At 34.1% G+C, this 15203-nt stretch overlaps 1 protein-coding gene and 1 pseudogene across 2 annotated transcripts; one reads left to right on the forward strand and one right to left on the reverse strand.

Annotated features, from left to right (window-relative positions):
- The first annotated feature begins 4560 nt into the window (after positions 1-4560).
- LOC147492015 (cytochrome P450 71B36-like) lies at positions 4561-6542 on the forward strand (annotated as a pseudogene). Its single transcript, XR_015199995.1, has 2 exons — positions 4561-5499; positions 5662-6542. The product of XR_015199995.1 is annotated as a cytochrome P450 71B36-like (transcript).
- Positions 6543-7053: 511 nt separating this feature from the next.
- On the reverse strand, positions 7054-10828 carry LOC147492016 (cysteine proteinase mucunain-like). Its single transcript, XM_086569015.1, has 5 exons — positions 10310-10828; positions 9090-9325; positions 8753-8893; positions 7525-7977; positions 7054-7416 (listed from the first exon to the last, which is right to left on the reverse strand). Exons 1-5 carry the CDS (start codon positions 10794-10796, stop codon positions 7318-7320), a joined length of 1416 nt encoding a protein of 471 aa, XP_086425141.1. The 5' UTR covers positions 10797-10828; the 3' UTR covers positions 7054-7317.
- Positions 10829-15203: the final 4375 nt, after the last annotated feature.

A 15203-nucleotide genomic window follows, 5' to 3' on the forward strand; every position in this document is an offset into this window, starting at 1 on the left:
TCCTTTGTTTGAGGTTTGTTACTGGTAACAAAGTAGAAAACCTCACATGGTTTTCTGAAAGATCTTCAAATCTTCAATATCCAGTGGAGGAGAAAAGTGAACGAAAAATCATTGCGTTATAAAATGTGCATAAGTCAAGAACTTTCCTACTAAAACATATTATACTGTTGAGATATATAACAAGTGACATGCTACTCCCTCTTATGCAACAAATCAAGTGAACTATAAATCTCATTTTCCATATGCATGGACTATTGGGGCTCAGGTGCCAGTCTTCTTCTAATCTTCATCATTGTACTCATGTGCATTTCTTTCTAATCTTCTAGCTGTTGTCATCCATCCTAGAAGTAATGCCAAAAATCCTGATGGAAAGATTGGTCACAAGTTTCACATTCTTGGGAGGACAAGTTTTACATTGTACCTCGGGAAGGTCGGGTATGTGTCAAGTCTAAGGAATTTGGAAGCCCAACAATGGAGAACACGTCAATCGTCAAAAGAATATTCCTAAAGGTATTCAACCCATCGACCTTCTTAACATCCATAAGCTTTTGTTTAGGAGTTAAATTTTTGAATATTATGTCTTTCCCCTGTGTTTTAGATGCATGTAGACACGTTCAATAGAAATTTGTATCAACTTTCTTATAGGTCACCGTGTTTGGAAACTTCGACCATTTGGATACTAGGCGGTTAATGTTATGCCATTGTTACATAGTGATGATGCTATCTATCAGTCACATGTCCCGATGTCCACACACTTGAATAGAACTTTTATCTCTCACAAAGTCACCCGGGTTTAACGCTTCGTTCATTCTTGTGTAAATCTTGACATGCCGATTGGGATTGATTCACGCCATTGTTGTGTAGGCAGTGTTTTATTTGTGTTTCTAATAAATTCATTTGAATTATTTATGTAATCGATGATATATTCTTTTTCTTTACCTTTTATTTTATCAAGGTTCGGTTTTGAACTATATATACGCCTTATTTTCTTGTAGGTATGGGGATTTGAAGTCTTTGACATGGAGAAGCCCGTCGTGTTCACCTATGAGGAAATTATTTTTTTGACTGATAGTTTCGCTGATTCAAATCTTCTTGGACATGGGACATATGGTTCTGTATATTATGCATTTCTTCGAGACCAGGTCTGTAGCTTTTTATGCATCGAGTTCAAAACCCTATGTACAGAATTTGATTTCATGTCTACTACACAGTACCAGTCATCCAATCTACTCGAGATCAAATGAGTTGCCCGAACTTGCATCAATCCTGCTAGTTCATTTTGGTTTACATAGAGCATACATATTTTCATTTCCAGTTTAGTGTGTGCAGTTTATTGATGAGATAAAACAATAAGAATAAGAGGTTATTGGAGAAGAAGAAAAAAAAACCGCCGGTCTTTTTCTTCTGAATCACATAGAGTAAATGACTTGTTTTAGTCCATAAATATCTTGGGTACGTCTAATAAAAAAGAAAGACAATTTAGGAAGCTAAAATAAAAAAGAATGGTAATTTAGGAAGCTAAATGTGTCTAAAATTTTTTTTTTTTTTTAAAGTTGGGGTATGAGAGTGTTTTGTTGGGTATGTCCAAGATCACCCTTTCGGAGTGACGTCAGTAGGTTATTTTTTATTAATACAAATTATGACATTCTTCTCCATTTAGCCAAAAAAAAAAACTGATAAAATTTGAGATCTAATTATTTTCATCTTTGAGCTAGATGATTTGTGTGTTGAAATTAGTGATTTAAAATATGAAAAAACATCTTATTCTCTCATGACAAATAATCTTCTCACTTTGTAATCTATTTTTTTCACTTTCCAATTATAGGTTATTGTTAATTGAAGAATAATTGGGTCAATTTCGACACCGATTCGACAAACAAGCAATTGAACAACAATTTAATTTCCTCTTTAAATCCTCAAATCTTGTGTTAATCAATCGTGTGATTTATCTCGATTTCAATTTTGTTGTTGTCGATGATATTTTTAAGCTGGGACTTGGGAGTAGCAACCCGATATACATGCAAACACTACTATGCATGTATGATATGTATTGTATGTGTATATCAACATGCACACACCATTATGCATGTATATAACACACATGCAAACATCATTATGCATATGTATAACACACATGCAAACACTACTATGCATGTATATACATGTGCATAATACATATGCAAACACTACTATGCATTTGTATATCGCACATGCACACACCATTATACATGTGTGCAACAAACATATAAATACTACTACCACACATGCAAACACCAGTGTGGATGTATTCAACAAACATGCAAACACCAGTATACATGTATACAACATGAAATAAATTAAATTTCTCATGTTAGTCCTAACATAAAGTGTGAGTGTGCTGGGGTGGTCAAAAAGCAAAATTGAAAAGTCACAAGTTCGAAACCCTCTGGCCACGACATTTGCCGACCCAAACTAGAAACTAAATTAAAATTTGATTCTGTCCTATGAGCCATAATTATCTACCGACCCAAACTAGAAACTAAATTAAAACTTTGATTTTGTCCTATGGGCTGTTCTCTGAAAATAAAGAAACTTTTAACATGGGCTGCCCAACTATGCAAAGAAATGGCCCATTTAGAGAAGTTGGAACTTAGAATCCCATACTCTTCTTCTCTACGAAATATTAGCTTTCATCACCTATCTCCTGGAATTCTAGAATCATCACTTGTGACTTGTACGGCTGTACACATCTACCTCATGACCGCCCACACCGCTACTCAGTTTGTGAGACGCTTATGGAATTTTTTTTTTTACTAGACTAGTCTCATGCCACGTGCATAGGCACGTGGAATAATCTCAAGTCCCACTATTATTTTTCTTTCTAATTTTAAATTTACAATAGAAATAAATTACTATTTTATCCCTATGTGTAATCATTTTTCCAATCTTGGAGCCCACCAAGCCTACACGTGTAACAAATTTAACAATTATGAAAGTATAGTTTCGCCTCTAAAAAAAAAAAAAAAACAAAAAAAAAATTGTGAAATTACCGAAATGCTTCTGCATCCATACCAATCACTATTCACTCGACCTCTCATTTTTCTATATACAAATGGCTGGTGGCGTTAGACTTACTAGCCTCATGCCACGTGCATAGGCACGTGGAACAATCTCAAGCCCCACCATTATTTTTCTTTCTAATTTTAAATTTATAATAGAAGTGAATTACTACTTTACATCTATGTGCAATCATTTTTCTAGCCCTAGAGCCCACCAAGCCTACACGTGTTTGTCAAAAAACAAATTTAACAATTGTGAAAATACAATTTTGCCCATAAAAAAAGAAAGAAAAAAACAAAAGAAATTGTGAAATTACCAAAATATCTATGCATCCATAGCAATCACTATTCACTCTACTCCTCATTTTTCTATATATATTAAAGACAAAAGAAATTGTAATATTACCAAAATGCTTTAACGTCCATACCAATCACTATTCACTCAACTCCTCATTTTTCTATATATTAAAGATGATATTATTGTTTCAGCTGGGGTAATATAAATTTCTTGCTCCGCCCGACTTATAATGGAGTTGAAATTTCTTGCTCCGACCCTAACTTATAATGGAGCTGTTTGTCCAAGAAACTTAAAAGAAGAAACATGTGACACTAAAAAGCTCATCACGTTTGTGAAAATTCGGACTCAATTCCAAGCTTTGCTGTCCAAGAGACTTTAAAGAAGAAACATGTGCCACTATAAAAACCTCGTCGTCACGTTTGAGAAACATAAAAGAAGAAACATATGCCGCTATAAAAACCTCATCACGTTTGTAAGATAGCTGAAAAAATGGAATATTTCACGATTTTATGCAATATTTTGCAACGATGATTGAGATTATAGCATCTAATGGTCTATCAGTGCCAGCTGGCTTTAGTTTATCCAAGCATGACGGTGAACAATATTGGCAATTCAGATATGCATGGTGTGAGGGAGTAATATCCACAACCAATAAATATCAAACACGTGTTGGGCACAATAGAGCTAACAACCAACTTCATATTTTCGTTCTCAGAGCTCGCTTCATAGTGACTAGACTTAGGCTAGCGTTCTATGCAACTCGCACCAAGAGCGATATCACCACTAACCGATCTCATGTACTCATCCCATCAGTTCGCTTCAAAGTGATTCGAGTAGAGTAGACGACCTCGTCTAGAAGCGATCTCTTCAGTGTTCATTCTCCCCATCTCACAACGGCTAGTAACGTATAGTTTTATGACTGCCATCAAGACCGAAACTTCAAGTACGCATCACAGGAAATGCCCTTAACTCGTCATCATGGCTCACAAGTGACCTGAAGACCTTGGATCTGACCTGACGCAAGAGAGCGAGAGGCACGGGCACCTTGCCTATATAAAGAAGATGAGAAACTACGTGTGACTTGATTCAAGTCTTCTCCCAGTAGAGATAACTTAATAAGTAGATAGTTCGTCCATACGAACTTGGTCAAACCCAATCAATCAACCCTTTCTCTCCCAAATTGCCTACGTTAGTAAAGTTAAACGAATCATAACCTTTACACATGGCCTATTTAACAGAACGCACTCGAGCTCTCCTTTCGTACACATAGCAAAGGAAAACCAAATACAGTCGGATGGACACACATTTTGCATCTATGTATCTTTCTCCTTCTTACTCCTGTTCTTCTAATGTTATTTTTCATGAAAAAGAACAAAAGAGGTAATAGACCAAATTTTCCTCCTAGTCCTTCTAAGCTTCCCATCATAGGCAACTTGCACCTACTTGGTAACTTGCCTCACCATTCTTTAAGGAAACTCTCCAAGGAATACGGTCCAATCATGCTAATGCAGTTTGGTCTTAAACCAACACTAGTAGTATCCTCATGGCAAGAGAGATCCTGAAGACACATGACCTTAACTTCTGTACCAGGCCTTCCCTTGCCGGCCCAAAACGTCTTTCATACAATTTCCAAGATATCGTTTTTAGTCCCTACAGTGAGTACTGGAAGGAGATGAGGAGGATTTGCGCTCGGAGCTATTTAGCTTGAAGAGGGTGCAATCTTTTGGGTTTGTGAGGAAAGAAGAAATTGAAAATATGATAAAGTCTATATCCGAATCTGCAGGTCCTTTAAATCTTACTGAGAAGCTGTTCTCACTCACTTACCAAATAACATGTAGAGTTGCTTTAGGTAAAAATGATGAAGACAGAGAGTTGCTTTATGAATTTGTTATTGAAGCCCTTAATTTACTTGGTAGTTTATCTGCAACCGATATCTTTCCATATTTTGGGTGGATCATAGATAAGTTCACTGGTTTTAGTTCTAGGCTGGGAAAGTGCTTCAGTGTATTTGACGCCTTCTACCAAAAAGTTATCAATGAGCACCTTGATCCTAAGAGGAAGAAGGAAGAGGATGAAGATATTATAGATGTATTGCTTGGATTAAGGACAAATCAATCTGGTGCAGCAGGTCTCACCATCAGTCATATCAAAGGGCTCCTCATGGTAAGCTGCCTTTACCTCATTTTAAACCATTTGATCAACACTATTTTGTGATCGGATTTCCCCTGTTTTTCACTCACTTGGCTTCTATTGCTTTTATCTTTCAGAATAAGATATGTGGATAATTTTGTATGTTAATGCTTTGCTATTTTTGTTTGATGTCAGAATATATTTTTTGGAGGAGTAGACACTAGTACTAGTACCATGACGTGGGCAATGACCGAGCTGGTTAGAAAGCCAGAAACAATGAAGAAAGTACAATACGAAATTAGAAACTGCATTGGGAAGAAAGGGAAAGTGGAAGAAAGCGATATCAATCAACTTCAGTATCTCAAAATGGTGGTGAAAGAGACTCTAAGATTGCACCCTCCAGGAACTCTATTGGGTCCTAGAGAAAGTATGAATCACTGTAACATCAATGGATACGATATATTCCCAAAAACAAGAGTCATGGTGAATGTGTGGGCTATTGGAAGAAGTAGTGAATATTGGGAAAATCCTGAAGAGTTCTTCCCAGAAAGGTTTATGAATAAGTCCATTGATTTTAGAGGACAGGACTTTGAGTTCTTACCCTTTGGGTCAGGCAGAAGGGTTTGTCCTGGAATGAATATGGGACTTGCAACAATAGAATTGGCATTGGCAAATCTCCTTTATTCTTTTAATTGGGAATTGTCTATTGGAGTCGTAAAGGAAGACATTAACATGGATGAGCAATATGGTGTTACCGTTTGTAAGAAATTTCCACTTCACCTTGTGCCCATAAAGCACAATTGACAACCAAAATAGGTCATGCGCTTAAGGGTTTTGTGTCCGTGCTTGCGATGACACCATATTATATATATATATATATAATGTAAGAGACAGTGTTACGTGCTAAATGTGTGGGAGCATGGGTACGTGGGTGATGGTATGGTGTTAGTGTTAGAAATGGATTATGCATTTGAGTTCTTGTTAGTGGGGTAGGTATTTGTTAGTTGTTTGATGTGTTATTTATGTGGTTGAATGAATAATAAACAGTAGCCTAAAATTATTGTTATTGTTTAATCTTAAGTTGCAATAGAGGTCACAGTTCCTCAATAAACCAATTTGGAGGCTGTAATCTCTTCGAATTGATTCCATTTTATCTTCTCTTCTCATCTTTCTATTTTGCACTTTTATTTTATTTTCAGATTGTATCAAACAGCAACGCCCTTGTTAAACTTATTTCCTATTTTTTTTTCTTTTTTCAGGATTGGTGTTCTCTTCGTAGTAGTGTTAAAATGAAACCGCCATTCATAACATTTTGCTCTATTAATTAACTAGTTACTAGTGTAGAAATTGTAACTCACATCTCCAAATGATAAACTCCACGTTGATCCTTTTATTAGTCTTCTAAATGTATAGAATATTGTCACTTCTTCTCTATACATTAATCCATACTTCTCTCGGTCAGCGCAATATAAAAGTTAAACCAACTGTGCAAGAAACAGATTATTAGTGCTTCGGCACTGAATACTGTTTGAATCAATAGATTCTACCTTGGTTCGTGAAACCTCTTACAATGCAACAGTAAGCACAGAGGACAACCGATTTCATTAAGCGGTAATAAAAGTTGAATTTACAGTGAAATTAAAAGTAAATGGACCATCATATCCATTTGTTCATGAGAAATGCAAGAACATAAAAATCTATGTACAATAAGCTTATCAAATTAGACATTGATAAGCCAACCACCCGTTAGACCATCAGGGCATGGAGGGGTTCTAAACAATGATCAACTGAAGGGGCACACACACCTCCCTTAGCTTTTTCTCTTTCTAAATAAAATGCACCATAACCTCTTCACGCGCTGTTGATCTTGCTTTTGGCACTCTTATGAGCCCAATTAGGTTTAGCAGGACTGCGCTTCAATGCCTTCACTCCCAGTGGGTTGCCCTTGCTCTGTTGCATTACAAGACACAAGGCAAATGAATGAAAGAAAAACAAAGAACAAAAATATCTTGCAAGGTCGTTAAGATGATAGAATGCTCGGGTTTGGTTCTCTCATACCATTAAGCAGGTTCCTTCATCGAGGTTACAGACGGGATAGTCATGGGGGCAGCAGCTGTAGTTATCATCACAGCAGGTAGCGGACTCAAGCGGGCAGCATCCCCATGCAAAGCAGTAGCTTCCATACTGATAGACACAGCAACAAGTATTGCTTTCAGGGCAGGAGTAGGACTGGTCACAAACAGAGGGAGGCGCAACTGGGGAGGGTGGTGAAGGACCGGGATTAGGGGGATTTTGGCCTTCCTTAGTGGGATAGGATGCCTCCATTGCAATACCGCACTTGCCAGTCTTAATGCCAGCTACATTACGCTCCAATCTAATGTATCCCTTCTCTCCCCAGCTAGCGCCCCATGAGTTCCTCACAATCCAGTAATCCTTGCCATTCTCTGTGCCATAACCAACAGCAGCCACACCATGGTCCAATGCTGTTCCACATCTCCCCGTGAATATACCCTGAAACAGAGCCAATAGGAATGAACAACTTACACACTTCCATGATACCTATTTACCTCAATTGACATAAAAAACCAGAACTCAGCTTGATCCTAAAGACACATTAATGTGGATTCTTGTGGTTCTAGGCACAATGAAGTGTCAGTAATGACAAACCAACAAATCTTTTTGACAAATAACATATACATTGTAATTAAAAAGCATCCTATTTCCAAATCATGCCACATGCCAACCAAGCAACTAGTGACTTTCTCAGATTACTCCAAATCGAGTTAGCATGAACAGACAATTGAGAATCACTACTTCGTGCAATAAGAGGACAATCATATCAGCATCCATAACATCACCTTAACCTGTGTATTGTGATTCGCAATATGGTTATAATTTTCTGTTCACTCCATATCATTACCTTAACCTGTGTATTGTGGTCCGCAATATGGTATAATTTTCCGCTCACTCCATATCATCACCTTAACCTGTGTATTGTGGTTCACAATATGGTTATAATTTTCCATTCGCTCCATCATAAGCTATATCCTCAACCTATGCTTCTATTTTTATATAGCTTCTAGCCAGTATAAAGCTGTAAATTGTTACTATTCAAGTTCAACATCTAAATTGTTAACGTTTGAGTTCAACATCTCCTTTAATTTATAACTTTGAAAGTTCGTATAGATTTTGACCATATACGAGTATCAAAGAAGTCAATTAGTTGGCATAGTAAGGAAAACAACCAAAGCACACCAAAGAGGTGATACATGGGTTCTGATCTTACAGAATCATAAAGCTGGAATGCCCTGCCACCAGCCTCAATGGCTACAGCAATTGGCTGATTTACAACTGCGTTTTGCAAAGCCTTCTCGTCATTCACAGGAACATCCTCGTATCCATCAATAGTCACGACTTTTGCATTTTTCTGTATCAAAAGAAAATTACAAAAAACAATAATGAGCAAAATAATACCGCATGTGTATATAGCTTTCAGACTATACATTCAATGGATGAGAGTAACTAGAACACTTGGGAATTAGTATTACTGTACTAATGATAGATTCACACATAGATGCGTGTGCAAACAAAAAAAATAAAGATTAGTTATTGATCATACTAACCCGGTACTGATCACATCGGCCATCTCTTTCCTGGTAAGGATAATCATCTTCAGAGTCAATACCACCATTGTTAATAATAAATTCGAATGCATAATCCATGAGGCCCCCATTGCATCCCTCATTATATGATTTGTCACAGTCCACTAGTTCCTGCTCTGACAGCGAGATAAGATCGCCTGTCACAATTTTGTTCACTCCCTCAACGGACGCAATGGTTGAGAATGCCCAACAACTCCCTATAACACAATTTCAAAGTCAATAAAACATCAGCAACCACTTCAACCACAAGTGACCACACAAAATTTGTCTAAACATCTGCTTTTTTTTTATAATGTAAGCAATAGCAACCAATAGTCCAATACTGATTACTGGGGAGCTATTGGAAATTTGGGATGGCATATGCTGACACTTGATCTTAATAGCGTGTGCCAATTGTCCAGCCGAATTCAGTGTCAACATTGTACAAACATCATTTCCAAGTCATCAAATTTTTGTACAATCATAAAATTTTTGGGCCAATCCAATGGGGATTGTGGCAAACGCAGATGGTGTTATTGGGCGTTAAACATGGCGCATATCAATCAAAAAAGTTTACTACATTAAGCCGGTAGGAGATTGCCGACTATCCTGGTCCATGAGACCTTTTGGGAGTTGGCAAGGCCCACTACCAATTAAATTCATGACAAAAATTGAATCTAGACATCAAACCAGCTTCACCGGGAACGAAAAATCTAAATAAAAATATCACCGAAAAGAATCCGCCAAAAATTCCTTTCCCTTTTAAAATGGATTCCAAATTTCTTTTTTAAATCCAAACACAATAATTCTACTACTAAATTAGCGGAAAAATAAATAAAATAAAAAATCTACTACTAAAATATATCAATTCAAAATTTTAAAAACAAGTAAAATTCTACTCATATCCATTTCTAAACCAAATGCAATTACGAATTTTCGCACAAATAAATAAATAATTTGTTTTGGTTAGTTACCAAATTACCCATGTTGACTTTATGGAATTTTTGGCAATTTAGTAAAGTCAGCTTGTAGGTGAAAAATAAGTACATACTGTCCCTATTTATTTGGGAAATCAACGGTCCTAAAGACGTTGACCTGAAACTCTCTTAGATCTAAACAGTTGAATTCACCTAAACAAAACTAACCAACGGTCTAGATCATCTCAACAATAACAAATGATGAAGAAGAAGAAAAAAACTCACCACAGCTCCCTTGATCTTTAACAGCAGCAACAGCACCTTTTTCTCTCCAATCAACAGACTCAGGTAACTCATCACTATCACGAACAGCATACCGGTTACTCTTCACTTTAGAAAACCTTCTTTTAGCATCAGTTCTTGTCCCTAAATAAATGTTTCTATATTCTTCATTTGTTAGATCAGCGAACTTGTTTAAACCCAATTTAAATGATTGTTCTTTATCAGCGTTATGTTCATCGATGAACTTTAAGTTATCTTTGAATATCTCAAACCTCTTGTCTTTCTCTCCTAATGCGTTGTATTGTTTACCATGTTTAACTAGCCATGTTTCGTATAAAGATTTCATTTCTTCTTCTGTTCGTAATGGTTTTGAAGCATCGTCTTGGTGGGAGTTGTAGCTTATGATGGACATGTCTAGGGATGAAGATAGAATGAAGAAGGAGAGTAAGAGGAGGGTGATAGCCATTGAAGAAGATTTTGAGGAAGCCATTTTTTTTTTTGGTTGGAAAAGAAGAGTGTGTGATGGTGGGGGGTCGTGGGGATTTTTAAAGGAGATAGAGTAGGGGCAGAAATGGGATTTTTGTTTTGGACATGACAATAATTGAGGAAAATAGTTTTAATATGGAGTTGCATGGTTGCAAACAAGATATGGAATTATGTGTACAGAAATGGGAATTAAATTCATTCAAGTACAATAAAATGGTGAAAAGAAAATAGATGTTGACGTCTTCACTTGATAAGGAAAGCTACCATTTTTTTTTTTTGGGTCTTTTTGTACTACCTCACACTATATTAGTATGTTTTTGAGTTTAGTCGCATGAAGTTTAAAATTTTGATTTTAGTCACACTCTGTTAACAAGTCTGTCTCAAACTGTTAGTCAACATATTTGACTAGATTTGACCATATATATATATATATATATGATGGATTGGTTTAATTGTTTTTATAAATGAACCAATCCATCATAAGAAATTTAAAAAAATTAAAAAAAATTAATTTCTACTTATTTGGTTCATTTCTAAAAAAAAAAATAATTAATTAATTTCTACAATATATTTTTTAATTATTTTTTAGAAATGACCGTATTTGGTTCATTATATTTGGTTAATTTTTTTAGAAATGACCGAATTTGTATTTGGTTCATTAATTTTTTTACAATCCTTCTCTTAAAAGTAGCTACTTAAGTTAACTTTAAAATAAGTACGTAAGTAAAATTTCACCTACAAAATGAATTTAAACTTATTTTTTTGTAGATATGATATACTCAATATTAAGATCATCTCTACAAAATTTCAGCTAATTTGGAAACCTCTAACATTGGCAAAAAACAATTACAAAAATTCAACATTTCTGGATTGTTAGATTTCTTTTTAAATATTACAACAATTTTTATCTATGTTAGAGGTTTTCAAATGATCTGAAATTTTGAAAAGATAATCATTATGGTGAGTGCTTTATAACCACAAAAAATTAGATTTGAATTCATTTTGTATGTGAAGTTTTACGTATGTACTTATTTTAAATTAACTTTAGTAGCTACTTTTTAGAGAATTATACAACATACTTCGTGAATTACGTAAGGTAAAAGCACTAAAAAAACACACAAAATTCAAAACAAATATTTTTAGCATCGAGTATCACTAGTTTCTGTATACACAAATGTCATAAATGTTATGGGAAATACAAAGTATCAGTTGTATAATTCTCTAAAAAATAGTTACTTAAGTTAACTTAAAATAAGTACGTACGTAAAACTTCACCTTCAAAATGAATTCAAATCCTAATTTTTTGTGGTTATGAAGCACTCACCATAATGATTATCTTTCTAAAATTTCAGCTCATTTGGAAACCTCTAACATAGATAAAAATTGTTGGCATCTTTAAAAAGAAATCTAACAATCCAGAAATGTTAAATTTTTGTAATTGTTGTTTGCCAATGTTAGAGGGTTTCAAATGAGCTGAAATTTTGTAGAGATGATCTTAATATTGAGTATATCATATCCACAAAAAAATAGGTTTAAATTCATTTTATAGGTAAAGTTTTACTTACGTACTTATTTTAAAGTTAACTTAACTAGCTACTTTTAAGAGAATGACTGATATACATTAATTCTATAAAAAGTAGTTATTTAAGTTAACTTAAAATAAGTATGTACGTAAAATTTCACCTACAAAATGAATTCAAACTTAATTTTTTGTGGTTATGAAACACTCACCATAATGATTATCTTTCCAAAATTTCAGCTCATTTGGAAACCTCTAACATAGATAAAAATTGTTGTCATCTTTAAAAATAAAAATAACAGTCCAAAAATGTTGAATTTTTGTAATTGTTTTTTGCCAATGTTAGAGGGTTCCAAATGAGCTGAAATTTTATAGAGATGATCTTAATATGGAGTATATCATATCCACAAAAAAATAGGTTTAAATTCATTTTATAGGTAAAGTTTTATTTACGTACTTATTTTAAAGTTAACTTAACTAACTACTTTTAAGAGAAGGACTGATATACAGTAATTCTATAAAAAGTAGCTATTTAAGTTAACTTAAAATAAGTATGTAAGTAAAATTTTACCTATAAAAAATGAATTCAAACCTAATTTTTTGTGGTTATGAAGCACTCACCATAATGATTATCTTTCCAAAATTTCAGCTCATTTGAAAACTTTTAACATAGATAAAAATTGTTGTCATATTTAAAAAGAAATCTAACAGTCCAGAAATATTAAATTTTTGTAATTGTTTTTTGCCAATGTTAGAGGTTTCCAAATGAGCTGAAATTTTGTAGAGATGATCTTAGTATTGAGTATATCATATCTACAAAAAAATAGGTTTAAATTCATTTTGTAGGTGAAATTTTACTTACGTACTTATTTTAAATTTAACTTAACTAGCTACTTTTAAGAGAAAGACTGTATATATTAGATAAAGCAAAATCAGAATAATTTTGTGGACATACAACTATTTGCTGTCCACAATATCTCATGTACTGATTGGTGGAGAGGTTGCCTAGAAAAATTGTTTACCTGCCCGAAAAAACAGTTTATCTGGCCCACAAAGTGTTTGGACCAATGAGAAGTTGCTGCTATTTGTGGACAAGTCTGTCTACAAATTCGCTCTCAAGCAAAATATATGTAGAATTGCTGAATTGGAATGTGTTAATGCAAGGTGAGTCTCTTAAATGCTCTGTTTGGTTCGATGCAAGCAAGTACAAATAGCAAATGGGTGCAATTACATTGTAATGCACGACAAGGAATTGCAATGACAATTCACTTTATCTGTTTGGTTAGAATAGTGCAAAAGCATCCTACATTTTTTTTTTTTTCTTCTTCACAAAATACATAACTAAACAACCAGATGATTTTCTCATATCCATAATTCCAAATTCTAAATACACACTTTAAGGTTAAAAACAAGTCTTTAAATACTGAACAATTTATTTTCAGATCTCATCCATAAAAACTACCTAAATTTTTTTTTTTTCCCTCAATTTTTTCCTTCAATTTTTTTTATCTAATTTTGATAGAGATTCAACAAAATTAGTTGATTTGAGTTGGTTTAAATCTTCATAGAGAGAAGATTGAGATTCAACGAAAGAAATTAGTTAATTTAAGATGGTTTATTCTTCATGAAGAGGAGAAATTGAGATGAAAAAACTAAACTTTTATTTTCCTTGCTGGTGGTAGCTACAAAAGAAGAGGAAATTACCAAAAAAAAGCTACGAGAGAGAGAGAGAGATAATTACACTGTTTTTTTTGCTGCAACAAGTTATCTCATGACCTATTTATACGGAGCACATGAGTGCAACTTATTTGCATAATTGCCACTTTGCATTAGTGGGTCAAACACCAGTAAATGGATAGTTAGTGGAAAATAGGTGCAAATGCATTCCATTACAGTGAACCAAACAGAGCATTTAGTGTGTTGCATAATAAGTTTCAATAATTCTAGGGCGACATTATTTTTGGCATGGTTTAGTGACATAGATGACATGACAAACTACCTCTAATTCTTTAACCTCTTTCCCATGTGACAAAAAATAAAAAAAAATAAAAAATAGCCCCCAATCCCTTCCTTTGTACTTGTATCCCAACTCTCATTTTCTCTTCCACTAGTGAACACTGAACAAGACTAATTTTTATTTTTTTTTTTTTAAAGAAAATAGAGGAGGGTGTTTTTATGTTCTAATTGGAGACAAAATCTCTTTACAAGTGCAAAATTTGTGAAAATCCTTTTTTATTAATAAATTTTTTAAATCATTTTTTCCAGCAATTTTTTTTTTTTTGTTCTATTATTTATTTATTAATTAAGGTGGAGTTGTGGACCCTATTAACCAAATTATATATGTGGGATTGTATATTTCTCTCTCTTATCCGTATGTGGATCGTCTTTCCCCTTCATCGGGTATATATATATATATATATATATATATTAATATTAAAGCTCCCACAAGGGGTATTTTTCAAGCTCCCACAAAATTCCACGTCATCTCCTATTAAAGCGGGAATTCCTTTCTATTATAACGAGAATTCTTACCCTATTAAAACAAATTCAAACACTTCTAATTAAAGCGGGAGTCTTTCTCCTATTAAAACAAAATCTCTTTTCCAATTGAAAAAATGGGTTTTTAAAACTTAATTAAAATTTCATTTAAAACAATTTGTTAAAAAATTAAAACGGGTTAGCGACTAAAACGATAGTCAACAGGTTAGAAAAAAAATCTAAATATTTTCAAAAGAGCCGGTGCGTATGCACGAGCCTACAAGCTAGTCTAAATATTAAAGCTCCCACAAGGGGTATTTTTCAAGCTCTATTAAAATTCCACGTCATCAACTTAATATTTAACTTAAAATGGGAAACTCTTTTTCTTTTAGAATCCAACTTCAAACGGGAATC

This window comes from Coptis chinensis, chromosome 6 (genome assembly GCF_015680905.1).
Source record: "Coptis chinensis isolate HL-2020 chromosome 6, ASM1568090v1, whole genome shotgun sequence".
NCBI lineage: Eukaryota > Viridiplantae > Streptophyta > Magnoliopsida > Ranunculales > Ranunculaceae > Coptis > Coptis chinensis.

Excerpts from the sequence above, each read along its gene's own strand:
- LOC147492016 (XM_086569015.1), bottom strand. The coding sequence starts at position 10,796 with ATGGCTTCCTCAAAATCTTCTTCAATGGCTATCACCCTCCTCTTACTC. Across the intron at positions 7,978-8,752 it reads CATTCCAGCTTTATGATTCT|GGTATATTCACGGGGAGATG; the intron begins GTAAGATCAGAA and ends GCTCTGTTTCAG. Across the intron at positions 7,417-7,524 it reads ATGAAGGAACCTGCTTAATG|AGCAAGGGCAACCCACTGGG; the intron begins GTATGAGAGAAC and ends GTAATGCAACAG.